At 38.6% G+C, this 17,154-nt stretch overlaps 1 protein-coding gene across 4 annotated transcripts in view; it reads right to left on the bottom strand.

The window, feature by feature from the left end:
* The window catches only part of RMND5A (required for meiotic nuclear division 5 homolog A), a 62,941-nt gene that overhangs the window by 22,547 nt on the left and 23,240 nt on the right, over positions 1 to 17,154 (bottom strand). For all 4 annotated transcript variants that reach the window (XM_047851340.1, XM_047851337.1, XM_047851339.1 and 1 more), the window contains 2 exons: positions 3,657 to 3,791; positions 1,766 to 1,866 (listed from right to left, as the gene is read on the bottom strand). In XM_047851340.1, coding sequence (XP_047707296.1) covers positions 1,766 to 1,866; positions 3,657 to 3,791 — 236 coding nt within the window. The remainder of the gene's footprint in view (positions 1 to 1,765; positions 1,867 to 3,656; positions 3,792 to 17,154) is intronic.

Raw genomic sequence — 17,154 nt, 5'->3', positions numbered from 1 at the left:
GAATTTAATCTCCCAGGTGTGTCAAAATCTAATATCTGGGGCGCCTGGGTGGTGCAGTCGGTTAAGCGTCCGACTTCAGCCAGGTCGCGATCTCGCGGTCCGTGAGTTCGAGCCCCGCATCGGGCTCTGGGCTGATGGCTCGGAGCCTGGAGCCTGTTTCCGATTCTGTGTCTCCCTCTCTCTCTGCCCCTCCCCCGTTCATGCTCTGTCTCTCTCTGTCCCAAAAAAAAAAAAAAAAAAAAAAAAAAATCTAATATCTGCTAAAAAACAAAACCCAAAAAAACTGTAAAGGTAATGTATGCCATACACAGTGGTACAATTTGATGTCTATCTTTAAAGATACAGGACCTAGGGGTGCCTGGGTGGCTCAGTCGGTTGAGCATCCGACTTCGGCTCAGGTCATGATCTTGCGGTCCGTGGGTTCGAGCCCCGTGTTGGGCTCTGTGCTGACAGCTCAGAGCCTGGAGCTTGTTTCAGATTCTGTGTCTCCATCTTTCTCTGACCCTCCCCTGTTCATGCTCTCTTTCTGTCTCAAAAATAAATAAATGTTAAAAAAAAAAATTTTTTTTAAAAATAAATAAAGATACAGGACCTACCTGCCTCATATTTATAATGTATACAGGAATTTATCATTTATAAATGTACACAGGAATCTATCTCTACATGTTCATCTGATCTGGTTTCAAAACTTTGCAAATCTTTTAAGAATTGATAAATGATCAGAAACAGAAAACTAAATATGCAGAATTAAATAGGTTAGTGGAATTTTACAAAAAAAAAAAAAAAAAAAAATCAAGAATCTCCCCACCTACTTTTTTTTCTGAAAACAATAATCTCAAATACTTCCAATTTTAAAATACCAGAATTCTATGCCTAGAACCCCGTAACAGTATCACTGTTTCTATCATCCAGTTTCTTCCTTTTATTTTATGAGTTTTTGTTTTTTTTTAAACCACCTGGTAATCCTCACATTAAAAAATTCTAGGACAGGGGTCAGCAAATTATGGCTAAGGTTCAAATATGGCTTGCTGCCCATTTTATATACCAGATGGCCAAGATGGTTTTGTGGGTTTTTTTGTTTTGTTTTTTTACATTTTTAAAGGGTTGTAAAATAAAGCAAAGAAGAATATGTGACAGAGACCTTATGTGGCTTGCAAAACTTAAAATATTTACTGTCTTGCCTTTGACAAAAAACCTTTCTTGATCCTGCTCTAGGGTATTACTTATCATGGCTTACTCAGTAATTTAAGATAATTCATATCAATGACAAGTTCACAGTGAATCATTACATTTTATAATGTAGTAATCAGCACAGAACTCCTTCATAACAATATCTGCAGTCTTCCTGCATACCACTTAGTTCCAATAGCCAATTAAGTTGTTTTTTTTAGAATGCTAGCACAGAACCCCGCACATTATGGAGGTTCAAATATCAAACTGAGACCACTTGAACAATAGTACTTCAGTTATAATGCTAGTCTAAAGCAGTAGAATAGCCTGGATATAGGAAACCCTTTTTCTCTTCTGGGAATTCAGATCAACTGATAAGAAGGCTCTAACCATTTTCTCATATTTGTCCATCCCCCATTCTCACTTTGCTAAAAGAAAGAAAATAATTCTTCCTCACTTTCTCTGAAGTCTACCCCAGGTGAGATATATAGAGGGGTACAGATATATGTCAAAATCTCTAATGTGTTTTCTAATTAAGTTTCCTTACAGAGAGTTCTCCCCAAGTATTCAAAAGAAAACAAACATAGGAACTCACTCCAGAGCAGGTCTCAGAACTCTGACTTTTAATGCTTCTAAAATTCTATTTAACTCCACAAACGGTTCTTTCTGACTTGGGTCTACAGAAAGACCAGATTCCTGAAAAAACAGAAAGAACTTTTGTTAGCAGTAATCAGACAAAGAAATATATTAAAAGCATATTCTAAATGATAAAATATGAGGCAAGCCATTAAAAAATAATTTTTAACATGTGTTTCTATGGTACAGACTGATGACTGAGTCCTACTAACATTCCTTCTTCTTTCCCAAAGTAGCAGAGCCCCCAGATTTTAGCCGAGTACATAACTGTATGGAATAAAGCTGTACTCCATAACTGTATGGAGTAGGACTTTGCGAGATGGAAGTTCTGGCCGGTGAAATACAAACATGTACTCTTTTCCCTTTCTTGGAATACCAAAAGGTGTACCTAGAGTTCTGGTTGCTATCCTGGACCATAAGCACAGGGGACACCTTAGTAACAGCAGAGCTACACGGAGGCTAGGTCCCCAAAAGCCTCATGGAGCATAGCTACTATAGATGCTGTGGATGGCTTACTACTTCCTATTTCTGTGCAAGAAAAATATAATCCATTATTTTTAAGCCAGTGGTATTCTGGGTCTTTGTTACTTATAAATAAGCTTAACGCTAAAAGACACAATTCACTTTAGGAAATTTACATGGACACACACAAAATTCCCATAAAGGTACAGAGAAAGACTTGAATTATTGGCTTTCCGAATTATTTAAAATAGAAGGGGTGCCTGGCTGGCTAAGTCAGTAGAGCATGCAACTCTTGATCCTGGCGTAAGTTCAAGCCCCATGCTGGGTGCAGAGATTACTTAACAATAAAATCTTAAAAAAGAAAAAAGAAAAAAGAAAAAAGAAAAGGCTTAGATTAGAAGTCTAGCTTACACACTGACATTAAACTATTTAATTTTTATAGTCCTTCACTTTTCTAAACAGAAAATACAGTAACATATGGTGGACTAAAAGGGAGTTTGAAGACACATGAATTTGGGACTGAATCCTAGTTTCTTCACGAAGAACCCATATGGCCTTGGGCAAGCTACTTCTCCAGACCTCGGTTTCCTTATCTGTAGAATGGAAGCAATTTCTACCTCACAGGATTGCAGTAAGGAATAAAGGCAGGGCTTGGCCTGTGGCTCTAAATACATGGCAGCTGCCATTATTACAACTAGGTAGAATGGATGAACTATTCTGAGATCCTTAAGCTCATATCTACTAGCAATAAAAGGCAAAGCTGCTCACTGAAGTAAATTTTAGCTTGAAACTTATTTGATAAACAAAATGCTGCAAGTTGGGCCAGATCAGCAGAACATACGTAAACTTCTTTATCCTCTTCTTCTCTGCTATACTACCTTCCCTAACAAAAGAGGAAATGGAGAAAGTAGTATCACTTTTGACCCCTTGGTTGATTACCTGGGACCGCTGTGATGAGGCAGGGATAAGGAAAAAAAACAACTCAAATAAGAAGTTCTAGAACTGTGGGGCATGTGGGTGGCTCAGTCAGTTAAGCATCTGCCTTCAGCTCAGGTCATGATCTCACAGTTCATGAGTTCCAGTCCCACACTGAACTCTACACTGACAGTGCAGAGCCTGCTTCGGATCCTCTGTATCCCTCTCTTTCAGCCCTTCCCCCTGCTCGCACTCTCACGCGCTCTCTCTCAAAAATAAAAACAAAAAAATTCTTCAAAAAAAAAAAAGAAAAGAAAAGAAAAAAGGACTTCCTAGTAAGATGAGGTCAGCCCTGGCACTTAAAATATTAAAAATCTGTCTGTGGCCAAAAGAAAACTCAAAACTCCCCTGAGTGCCCTCATTTTGCATCATGTTCTCACCCACCGGCACACTGTTAGCAGGCACACCGTTACCTGGCAGAGCTCCTCAGCCACATCCAGCATCCCTTGTCGAAAGAAGTGCTCCACCATCACCTCATTGAGAAGCCTCTGACTGTCTGCCTGCCAGCAGCCATCTATTCCCACACTGCTAATGTCAGAATCAAAATTCTGAAAAAAAGAAAACAAATCATGAGTTGACTAGGATATACCATTTTATATGATCTTCACCCTACCTAACAGAAAGAGTACCCTTCGTTTCACTCAGATATCCACAGTAAGTACCCAATTCAAATTATCTGCAGCCTACCACAAGAAGTAGTTTTTCCACTGCTTTCCAAAACTTGTCACCCTCACTGATTATTGCTGGAAGAGTAAATGGGTACATTTTCAGAGGGGATTTGGGAAAATACATACATTTAGTCATTTCTGTGGATAAACTGATTTCTAGTGAATACAGCAATATTTTCAGGTATACAGTGCTAACTATACAAACATGTTCAATACAGCACTGTCTAACTGGAAAAGAGAGAAAACCCATACGTCCAACACAGGATTAAATAATCATGGCAAGGCCCATGGCAAGGGGTTGGGGGGAGGGAAAATGGCCAAGTAATTAAGAGAGCAGACTCTGAGGCTAATCTACCTGGGTTTGAATCCTCATTCTCTCTCTTACTAGCTGTGTGATCTTCGCCAAATTAGTCAAAGTCTTTGAGCCTCAGCTTCCTTAAGTGGAGAAAATAAAAGTACCTTCCTATTATGGGCTGAACTTCATCTTCTCAAAATTCCCATGTTGAAGTCCTAATTCTCAGTACCTCACTAAATTAAAATGAGGTCATTACAGTGAGCCCTAATCCAACAGGACTGGTATCCTTATAAAAAGAGGGAATTAGGACACAGACAGGTACAGAGGAAAAGCCATGTGTTATTAACTGAATATCTAGATGTCCCCATCTCCACCCCTCCCGAATTCCTACATTGAAGCCCCAACCACCAACGAAACTGTATTTAGAGACATCTGTGAGGAAGTGATAATAGTTAAATGATGCCACAAGGGTGGGGCCTTAATCTGATAGGGCTAGGGCTCTTATCAGACAACAGGAGAAACACCAGAGTGTTCTCTGTCTCTCTACCCTGTGAGGACAGTGTGAGAAGGCAATCATCTATAAGCCAGGAAGGACAAATCATCTATAAGCCAGAAACAAACAAATTTCTGTTGTTTAAATAGCCTAGTCTATGGTATTTTGTTTTGGCAGTTCAAATGGACTAAGACATCATGTGAAGACACCGGGAGAAGATGGCTATCTACCAGCCACGAAGACCGGTCTCAGAAGAAACCAACCCTGCCAGCATCTTGATCTTGAACTTCCAATCTCCAGAGCTGTGGAAAAATAGAGGTCTGTTTAAGCCACCCAGTCTGTGGCATTTTGTTACAGCAGCCCTGGCAAATTAATACACTCCCTTATTGGTTAAATGAAATGGTAGTAGCTATTATTCTAGTATTACCATTCACAATGAAAAAGTGAGGTTCATTACTCTACATCTACTAACACAGAAAAATGCCCAGGACACCTTAAGGGGAAAAAAAGCAAGTTTTACAAAATTATGACCCCATTTTGTTTAAAAAAAAAAGAAAGAAAGAAATTCTTGTAAAAGCTTAGGAAAAAGTCTGAAAGAATATACATTAAGGTTTTAGCAGAGATTATCACTGGAGATTACCACTCTCCACACAAAGAACAAATGTTCCTTTTATAAGAAAATAAAGGATTTTTTCAAAACACATGTTAAGAGTTCCAGTTCTGGGTAAGATCATGTAAACACATTCCACTCTATCCCACTGAATACAGTTATAAAATCAGGACAGAATGAACGCAGCAGCCATTTAAGGACATTAAAAAGTAACTACAAGGGCACTTGGGTGGCTCAGTCAGTTAGGCTTCCGACTTCAGCTCAGGTCATGATCTCACAGTTTGTGAGTTCAAGCCCCAGATCAGGCTCGCTGCTGTCAGCACAGAGCCTGCTTTGGATCATCTGTCCCCCACTCTCTCTGCCCCTCTCCTGCTTGTTCTCTCAATTAATTAATTAATTTTTTAAAAAGTAATTACGTATGTTCCTCCACTTATGATTACATCCTGATAAACTCATAAGTTGAAAATAAGGTAAACTGAAAATGCATTTAATACACCTAAGTTACTAAACATCATAACTTGGCCTAGCCTATCTTAAACATGCTTAGAATGCTTACGTTAGCCTATAGTTGGGCAAAATCATGTAACACAAAGCCTATTTTATAATAAACTATAGAATATCTCATGTAATTTATTGAATACTGTAATGCAGATCATACTGCAAAGTATCACTAGCCCAGGAAAAGATCAAAATTCAAAATTCCAAGTACAGTTTCTACTGAATGCCTATCACTTTCACACCATCATAAAGTCAAAAAATTTTAAGTCAAATCATCGCAAGTCAGGGACCATTAACGGTAGTAAGTGGATTGAGAAGAGGGTCACAGAACTAGTAGTGAGTTTACTATTTTTCTCCCACCACTACCTCTCAGCCTGGATGCAATACAGCCAAAACACAGAACGAGGCACCCAGAATATGGACACAGAACTCCAGGAGAAGCCCTCTAGTTCTGGCATGAGAAACAGGAATGGGTTTCTCCTACCGTTCAGAAAGACAGGAAGGGAAATCACATGTTTTTCCCCTCCATTTTCTTGCAACTCTAGCTCAAGGCAGTCTGTAGGTGCACTAGTTTTTGTTAATTTAAATCAATTTTATTATCTCACAGCTTGATAGATCAGAAGTCCAACAGGCTCCAGCAGTTTCTCTGTTCCAGGCCCCACGAAGCTGAAATCAAGGTGTCAGTGACCTAGGCTCTTGTTTTGAGAATATGGGACGAATCTGCTTCCAGATTCATTCAGGTTCTTGCAGAATGCAGTTCCATGCAGTTTTAAGACCAGGGTCCTTGTTTCCTAACTGGCATAGGGAGTGTTTTCAGCTTATAGAAGCCACTCACATTCCCTAGCTCATGGCCCCCTCTATCTTCAAAGCCAACAACAGAGGTGACATCCCTCACACTTTGAATTTCTTTCTACCAACCTCTACTGCCTTTAAGAACTCATGTGAATTATACCAGGCTCACCTAGATAATCTCCCTATTTTAAGGTCGACTGCTTAGTAACCTTAATTATACCTGTAAAGTCCCTTCACAGCGGTAACTAGATTAATGTCTGAATAACCAGGGGACAAGAACCTTGGGAGGATATCTTTAGAAATCTACCTCTACAGCGAGAAACCTAAAACTCTGAGGGGGGGGGGGGGTCCTTTCTCTCTAATCAGAGGAGCTGTGGTCCCAAGAAGGAGGGGCAAAAACCTCTACTGCATCTGCTCTCTGTCCTTCTACCACCCACCCCCAGGTACAGGCATAATCTCCATAAATGCACAGAGCAGGGTAAACAAAGCCCCAGTTTTCAGGCTGAATGACCAAAACAGCAGCCCCAGAGAACCATAAAGTCATAGGGAGATCCCAGAGAGGGAAGAATTAAACAACATGACCCTTTAAAGTTGTTTCTGAACCCTTAGGTTCACTCTCAAGTTTCACGTGCATGGGTCTGACCCTAAGGAATATGCCAGACTTTGAAAACTAAACTAGGGGACAGAACTAGATTCCAGGTCCCAGAATGGCTGCTGGTTGGCATACAAACAGGACACATTAAAATAGCTCAGACACTGAAATTACAACTCAGAGAAGACTGATCAGAACTTACAGCCTGAACCCAACCAGGTTGACTGTCTGCTAAAACAAAAACATTAACATTCTCCATAGAATTTACAGAAGACCCAGAATCTCGTAACATAATATGGGTGACCCTTGAACAACATGGGTTTGAACTACAAAGATCCACTTATATGTGAATTCTTTTTCTGATAAATACAGTAAGATAAATGTATGTTCTCTTCCTTACGATTTTCTCAGTAACATTTTCTTTTCTCTGGCTTACTTTACTGTAAGAATATACTATATAACACACGCAACATACAAAATGTGTGTTAGGGCACCTGGGTGTCTCAGTCGGTTAAGCGTCCTACTTCGGCTCAGGACATGATCTCACAGTGTGTGGGTTCGAGCCCCGTGTCAGGCAGGCTCTGTGCTGACAGCTTGGAGCCTGGAGCCCACTTCAGATTCTGTGTCTCCCTCTCTCTCTCTGCCCCTCCCCTGCTCTCTCTCTCTCTCTCTCAAAAATAAAATAAAAACATTTTTAAAAATGTGTGTTAACTGTTTATGTTATCAGTATGGCTTCTGGTCACAGTAAGTTATCAGTTTCGGGGGAGTAAAAGTTATATGCAGAATTTCAATTGTGCAGGATATTGTTTAAGGGTCAACTGCATTTAATTTTTTTTTTTAACGTTTATTTATTTTTGAGACAGAGAGAGACAAAGCATGAACGGGGGAGGGTCAGAGAGAGGGAGACACAGAATCCGAAACAGGCTCCAGGCTCTGAGCTGTCAGCACAGAGCCCGACGCGGGGCTCGAACTCACGGACCGCGAGATAATGACCTGGGCCGAAGTCGGCCGCTTAACCGACTGAGCCACCCAGGCGCCCCTAGGGTCAACTGTTTTAAAAATGTCCAGGATACAATCCAAAATTACTTGGCATACAAAGAACTAAGAAAATCTAAACTCACATGGGAATAAATGTTCAGCAGACATCAATGCCAAGAGAACAAAGACACTGAAATCATCAAAGACTTTAGATATCAAGTTATAAAACTGCTCTAATAAGGAAGAACAAACACTTTCAAACAAAAGACAGAAGGTCTTAGCAAAGAAAACAGAAGATACGGTAATCAAAATAAACTCATTGGATGGACTCAATAATAGAATGGAGGTGATAACACAAAAAGTCAGTGAAAATCAATACAAACGATCTAAACAACAATAAAAAGGGGTGCCTGGGTGGTTTAGTCAGTCAGTGTCTGACTTCGGCTCAGGTCATGATCTTGCAGCCTGGAGCCTGCTTCAGATAATGTGTCTCCCTCTCTCTTTGCTCCTCCTCTGCTCGTGCTCTCTCTCTCAAAAATAAATAAACATTAAGAAAATAATGAAAATAAACAAAAAAAAAACCTGGAAAACATGAAGAGAGCGTCAGAGACCTGTGGGACAAAAAAACCTGACATGCACTTCATCAGAGTATCAGAAGGAGAGAAGAGTGTAATGTAGAAAAAAATATTCCCCAGTCTTAGCAAAAGACATAAACCTACAGACTCAAGAAGCTCAGCAAACTTGTAAAAGGATACACTAAAAGAAATTCAAACCCAGACACCTCACAATCAAACTGCTGAAAACTGAAGACAAAGAAAAAATCTTGAAAGTTGCTAGAGAAAAGTGATGCACTGCTTATAGAATTCTCCACAGAAACCATGGAGACTAGAAAGAAGTGGCATGTTTTTCAAGTACTGAAAGAAAAGAACAGTCATCCCAGAATTTTATGTCAAGTAAAAATATCCTCTACAAATGAAGATGAAAATAAAAACATTCCCAGATAAAGGAAAGCTGAATTTGTTGCCAGAAGACCTGCTCTGAAACAACTGTTATAATAGGTTCTCTAGATAGAAAATGATACCGTAAGAAAACTCTGAACATTGGGGCACCTGGGTGGCGCAGTCGGTTAAGCGTCCGACTTCAGCCAGGTCACGATCTCACGGTCCGTGAGTTCGAGCCCCGCGTCGGGCTCTGGGCTGATGGCTCAGAGCCTGGAGCCTGTTTCCGATTCTGTGTCTCCCTCTCTCTCTGCCCCTCCCCCGTTCATGCTCTGTCTCTCTCTGTCCTAAAAATAAATGTTGAAAAAAAAAAAATTAAAAAAAAAAAAAAAAAAAAAAAAGAAAACTCTGAACATCAAGAGTAAAGGAAGAAAAGTCTACTTTGTGGTCTAAAAGCTTTCCCTGACCAATTTTATTTCCATTCCCTAAATCTTTCATAGGCATTACCCCCTAATAACCTTCTTGCATTTTTTAAGTACATAAATTTAATTAGATAAGATCATTTAGATTTAACTGAAATTATAATCCTAGGAAATCACTGCTTAAATCAGACCAAGAAACACAGGATTATTTTATAGCACATACAACAACAGGCAGGAACTACTAATCACCTACCATTTACAATTACCACAATGAAGGAGTTGTCCTCTCCCAAACTGAGCATCTCTTTCTTTAAAGAGCTATCTACCCTATTTTTAGATGTCAACACATATATTAAGACTAAGACTTATTCAGACAAAAACCAAAATGAACAATCCAAAATTACTGTCAGAGTCTAAATTTTTATTTACTTGTTTTTTATAAACATCTTTCTTGGTCTAGTACTTAACATAAAGAATACTAATAATACAAAGCACCGAGATGCTAAAGCAATAGCTTCCACACGCGTACTAAATCTAGGTTGCCCCTAGCACTGAAGAAAAGGCCACAAATGCTTGGATGAGGCTCTCTAATTTCAAATCAGCTTATGAGATTCTGCCTGTTGAGAGATGCCTTCATAACAGTTCACCAATGCTTTTGAGTAGATTATTGTAGCTTTATGCCGTCTATGACCACTAGAATGCTAGAAGTAGAGATGGTGCTAATTCTGTTCCTCTTCTAATACTGTCCAGTATCTGTGAGTACACAAAGCCCCAGGCAAATGGTCATTCAAATGAATAAAGGAATGGGTATCTGAAGATGATTTCATTTATATATTTGATTTACATATATTTACATATTCATTTATAGATATTTCATTTATTTATATATTTCATACATATTTATATATTCATTTATATTATATATTTATATATTTCATTTATAACAAACTCAGGAATCTGCCAGTATTTCTCTAAATGTCTAAGTGTAACCTATAAGCAAGAATTATTGAGACTACATAAGAAAGATTCCTCACTGATCTGTCAACCTCATTCAATCCAAACATAGTCTTCAGACTTCCAAATATTCATTTAATAATTATTCTCCAATCCCATCAATCTCCAACAAATTTATAAGGTATCTGTTCTGTAGGAAAGAAATGAAACAACTTTGGAAGACATACTCATCAGCTCAAAGGACAGGACATGTTAAAAGAAACTATTTCATTTGGTAGTATATATTAAGTCCAAATTTTAATAGCTACCATCAGATAGTAACTGCTCAAGAATTCCTTTGTGGCACCTGGGTGGCTGAGTCAGGCCTCTAACTCTTGATTTCAGCTCAGGTCATGATCTCATAGTTCATGGTATCAAGACCCGAGTCGGGATCCACAATGAGTCTGGTGGGATTCTCTCCCTCCCTCCCCAACTCTCTCTCAAAATAAACATTAAAAAAAAAAAAAATCCTTCAAATCTTCTCTTAATATACATAAAAAAGTAAAATTCGACCATTTGGAAATGTTAAAATTTAATATTTAAACAAATTTGAACAATTTTACTATGCCCCTCACATACCTTTGTTTCCATAAGGTATGCCATGGTCCCTGTTATATGGGTAAGAAAAAAATCAAACACTCATGCTCAGGATGTCTTTTTACTACATTCAAGTTCTATAACTTATTTGATAGGTTCGGAAAATATAACTAAGCATGAATGAGCAATGCACTAGATGAAATGTTCTGAGCTTCCTTCCGCCATTCTGACTTTCCAGTATAGACTACTAAGAAAATAAAATACTTTCATAGCTTATTTTCTGTTCACCTATAGTAAAAATTACAGCTAAAATTATAAAAAGAGGTTGAGGAAATGCAACACAGTGTTAGAACTCCTTTTGTTATAACTGCACGTTCTTACTGTTGCATCAGTGCTAGGATCAGTTCCAGCTTCTGTTGCTAGGTGACCAAATTCGTTTGCATGGCTGCAGGAAATCAGTAGCATTGCACAGAAGCCAAGAAGTGGCTAATAAAAAGAAATATCTATTATTAGTACTTCTGTTTTACTGTACTTTTCCCTCTCATATTTTTAAAGAAAAAAGGACGTGAGAAGAGGTTCTTAAAAGGTGAAAGCAGGATTCAAACATGAATCAAAAGCAAAAGAGCACACATTCAAGGGTGTGTCTGTCTGAAGAGGATGTTATAGCTTAGAAAGAAACTCAAGGATACACGAATTCATATACTACCTCATATATGTACTTCATGTCATTCATATTTTTGATGAATTTAAGTTTTAAAATCTGGAAGCTGAGACAGAGAAGGAATAAATAGCTTTAATAAAACATTATGAAGGGTGCCTGGGTGGCTCAGTCGGTTAGGCAGTTGACTCTTGATTCCAGGTCAGGTCATGATCTCAGGTTCTTAAGTTTGAGCCCCTCATCGGGCTCTGAACTGACAGTGAGGAGCCTGCTTGGGATTCTCTCTTTTTCTCTCTCTGCTCTTCCCCAACTTGTGCTCCCTCTCTCTACTTCAAAATAGGTGAATAAACTTAAAAAAAAAATTACAAAACTATGAAATCTAAACAGATCATCCTCTTTGGCCACATCACGAACATGCTTACACACTGGTTAAACTTTAAGGACTGTTTTTGACTGTTCACCATCCAAAACCAATACACTTCCGAAATACAGTTCATGAGATTATAATTATTGAGAAAGTGGTAACAATACATGATAAAACTCAGTATATGTTTCAATTCTTAAGTACAAATTCTTTAATACTATTAATAATATTTTAAAAAACTACCTACTTTTGAAGAAAAATTGGTGTTATAAACCTAACAATGTGCTATTGTTGCACATACCAGGAATCAATTTCCCTTCTAAGCATCCAGTCAATCTGGTTTAGCAGTGAGAGAAAGAGATAAACTGCAAAAAATGCTTAATAGGGAATAAAAAGACCTGAATTCTGGTTACACACAGTCTAGAGAAAGAAATCTACTTAACATATGTACATATTTTACATACATCCAAAAGAGGTGTTTTTTTTAAATTCCTCCCAAAATGAGAACAATCAAAATCCCCCCATCAATAATAAAGACAAACAATCGGGGCGCCTGGGTGGCGCAGTCGGTTAAGCGTCCGACTTCAGCCAGGTCACGATCTCGCGGTCCGTGAGTTCGAGCCCCACGTCGGGCTCTGGGCTGATGGCTCAGAGCCTGGAGCCTGTTTCCGATTCTGTGTCTCCCTCTCTCTCTGCCCCTCCCCCGTTCATGCTCTGTCTCTCTCTGTCCCAAAAATAAATAAACGTTGAAAAAAATAAATAAATAAAGACAAACAACCTAACTGAAAAAAATGGACAAGCAATGAATAAGAAATTCACAAAAGAGAGACATTCTGATAGTCAAACACACGAATCGATGTTCAACCCTGAAGATGGTGATGGAAATGCAAACTGATACAACTAGATAATATTTCACATCTGATTAATTTAAGAAATCTTAAATCTGATAATACCAAGTATAGGTGAGAAATGAGAAAACAGGGCTGCTACCGTACATGTTTGGTAGGACTGGAATTTGGTATAAGCTTTTCAGGGAAAAATGCAGCAAACCTAGTAAAGCTGATGATGAGGCACAAGGCCTCAGATGAAAATAACCCATATTTGGGCATATACCAGCCAGCAGTGCCTTGCAAACTATGGCTGGAAAATAAACTCAGTAGTGTGTCATAATCAGCATTTGTAGATGAATTTTTAGATGTAGATACTACCTTCTTAGACATTCCATTCTGTCCTCTGTAGGATATTCATACCTCTATTTTTATTTTCAAAATAGAGAGGTAGGTTGTGCCAAATCAAGGAAGGAGGAGGGGAAAGTCACACTAGTAACTTCTTACCTTGTAAACGAAGGGGAGAGTAATGTGGTGTGGTCAGAGATATGCCAGACTTCTGCGCTGGGCTTTTTAAAATCCTTAAAATGCTCCACAATCTAACCATCTGTCACATTTGCATCCTTATCCCTCACAATTATTTTACATACCTTCCTGCTCTGGTCTGACTGCCTCCTTATCTGAACAGATTACAGAAATCTGAGGGACTATTTTACTAATTCTCCCAAAGATGTCACATACCTCTTTCCACTCTAGATGCACACGAGAGAAATTCATACATACAGTGGCTACCCAAGGACACCAGGAGTTAATTCTCTCAAGGAACTCCAACTGAGGAAGTTTCTTCAAAGTCATAAAATCTGAGTATTTACCCAGTTCCTCCATTTGTTTTCTAGTTCTTTGATCAAAGTTTTCCCATCTGTATCTGTGGACAATCATCCCTATCTTACAAAGTGTTGATAAAAACTTATCCTAAAATATCTATCGGGACCTATCCCACAATAAGCCTTCAATACACAGTAGCTGAATCAAAAACCAGGCCTTGCCACCAAATCCTGATTCTACATTTAAGAGAGTCTTCATTTTAGGAAACATAAATAAAAACAAAAAACACATTAACAGAAGCATTAATAACAAATTCATTAATTTAAAAATCACTTGAATACAATTACACACTGGATTAGTTGGCACAACTTACCGGGTGTAAGATCCCTTTTCCCTCTCAACCCAACCTGACCAGGACTCTAGAACAAGCTAGCTATTTCATCTTCTGGCCTCAGGCCAAAGTGGGTCTGTACCACCTCCAGGTTCAGTGGGATTATCTGATCCTGTATCCTAATAGGAGACGTGATTGCAAAGGTGTAGGCTTTCCTCTGTGGACTATACTTTAATGCAAATAATTATCATTACCAACTAAAGAATATAGTTTCATTCCGCTTGAAACAGGGTAAGAACAATACAGGCCCAGAGCTTACAGCTAATGATGTAATGTAACAGATGGCAAAGAAAACAGAACTTAACTCATCTTCGCTTTTGAGAATGATCTTCAGACTGAAAAAGGCAAAACCAGTATTGTTTCAGAGAAAATGGAGCCCAACACAAGTGAAGAGACCCAGAGAGCATCTAGCTGTTTATATGAGTCAGGACTCTTCGTTCTTATAAACAGAAGTCTCTTTTGCCCACACAAGTTGGATTTGAAGGATGCCCAGGTAACCAGGGGTAGGTAAGAGGGTAACTGAACCTCAAAAAATATTCGTTCCCTCCCCACCTTTTGCCTCTATTTCTCTCTGCGAAAGCATTTTGTTTTCCACAACAGACCAGACTCTTTCAAGGACTACTAATCACTTCTAGGCTCACATATTCCCAGCCCTTCCTTCCATTAAGAGCTCTAATGAAAAAGGTCCTACAAGAGGACTTTGAGGTACTCACCCTGGAGCAAACAATTGTGGCCAAGCCTGGGGGGTCAGATCCATCCTCAGACCATGCACTGTGGCCAAACCCAACGAGGTATTGAGAATGCAGCTGCTCCCAGTCAAATCACATAATTTAAGAACAAACATCTTCCATCTTGACCACAAAGGTATGAGATTTTTATTTAAACACACAGTCTACTCCATTTCCTTGCATTACTAAGTAGTAATTTGGGGAGAGGAGTTAGTTTGACATGTTTTATTTTATTTCTAGGGGACTATATTCCTTGCTTTTTATTATTGTTGCCTTTTTCATAATTTTGTTAACCATTCCTTTTCAGTAATTCTAAAAATTCCACTCAAAATATATTATCAAATTATCTGTCTATATTTCAGAATTCAACTTAGGTCTTTTTCTTCTCAGAGTGAAATTTCCATTTCTAGTCATTTTAATTTCCTTTTTCCTTCATTACCAGTAACATCTCTCTACTACATAAGGATTTATCCATTACATAACAAAACTTTAGAGCTAGTACATATCTGACTTCACCCACTCTGTATCTATATGGCTAAATCCAACACCTTTTCTCCCATTGGTATCTTTTTCTCCTCTCATGCCACAGTCAAACCTACATAAAAGGCAGTTCCAGATGGTTCACATAGAACTATCTTAAATATTCTACATTTCACTTTTTATAGCTTTATGCCATTTTTTAACATAGTCAGCATTTTGCCTCATCCATGCAGATGCTCCATCTACTGGTAGAATATCAGCTTCGGCTTATGGTTTTTACTTTATCATTTTTTTTTAATGTTTATTCATTTTTGAGAGACAGAGAAAGAGAGAGCACGAGCAGGGGAGAGGGAGAAAGAGACGGAGATACAGAATCTGAACAGGTTCCAAGCTGTCAGTACAGAGCCCCCAACGCAGGGCTTGAACCCACGGACCGTGAGATCATAAGCAGAGCTGAAGTTGGACAGTTAACTGAGCAAGCCAGGCCAGGCGCACCTAGGCCAATAGTTTTTAAAACTACTTTTTAACCCTTATTTTCCGCCCTTAAAACACTACTGCCCTGGCAAAGGCCTAACTGATTTCCTAGCACAGTGTTTAAGCATAGACTCATGAGTGAGATCTGTTTCCAAAACCTGATTCAGCACTTCCAAGCTGCACACCTGGGGTATGTTACTTAATATCTGAGTCTTAAAATGGGAAAAAAGTACCAGCATCATAGAATATAGATATATGTACAGCACTCAGCCCAGTAGCTGGAACATTGTCAAAATTCAGTAAGTGACAGCTATTATCTTCCTACTCCTGACTTCTCCTTAGTCTAATTTCACCCTATTTAATGAGGGCAAGCAAATCCTCAACTGCTTAAATCATTCACTCCCTTTTCCCCTAATCTCAAATCATTAGGCTTTCCATCAACCTGATCCTGCTTTTTCCTGATAAGGCAGCCACTCCAATTGAGTCAGTCCCTGAGAGTCTTTCACAGTCCAGCATTTATTTCACTGTTGTTCAGCCTCCTTCTCAGCCTTGCAGAAAACCACACCTCACTCTGCTGTTTTGAAATCTTACCTGTTCTTCCAAGTCAAATTTAAGATACCAACTCCACAAAACTTAAACAAGGGCACGATGATCTTCCATTTACAGTAAGCAAAGCCCATCCCATGCAAATTTATTTTACATTGCCTCAGAAGTTTTCCAGTTCTTTCACGTGTACAAGCAGCACTCTTATGTGACCAACTAGACCATAATCTTCTAAAGAACATGGACTATGTATTTTGCTTTCAATTACCCCACAGCAAATTTCAGACAATTTCAAATCTTAACACTATTTATTTTAACACACACACACACACACACACACACACACCCTAAAGCAGTAATCACATATCTAAAGCAGTAATGGTTTTATTGACTTTTCTTACTTAGGAAGTAAACTAAAAAAAAAAAAAAAAAAAAAAAGCCAAAAGACTAAGTAAAACACTAAAGTAAATGCCCTAAGCAGGAGAGAACTCTAGATGTTCTTAAAATGGGAAAGGAAATAAGAAATAGCCCAACACATTGTTTTTACTAAAAATAATTTGCCACAGAACCCAATGGCTGATACTATTTATTTTAAATAGTGATCATACTGTGGGCATCTGAAAAGAGTCAACACATTAAGGCAGAAATCTTCAATAATTTTTTATGTTCACAATAATTAAAAGCCAGAAAGTGCCTTAGCTAATGCCACAAACTTCTTTTCTGCTTACTTTAAGTGATGACTAAAGAACTTTAAAACAAGCATTAAAACATTAAAGGAAGAAAAACCATCAAGCATGTCAAAAAT

The sequence above is a fragment of the Prionailurus viverrinus genome, chromosome A3 (assembly GCF_022837055.1).
Source record: "Prionailurus viverrinus isolate Anna chromosome A3, UM_Priviv_1.0, whole genome shotgun sequence".
Classification (NCBI taxonomy): Eukaryota; Metazoa; Chordata; class Mammalia; order Carnivora; family Felidae; genus Prionailurus; species Prionailurus viverrinus.
The sequence above is the reverse complement of the archived record's forward strand: the minus strand, read 5'-3'. Positions and strand labels throughout refer to the sequence as shown.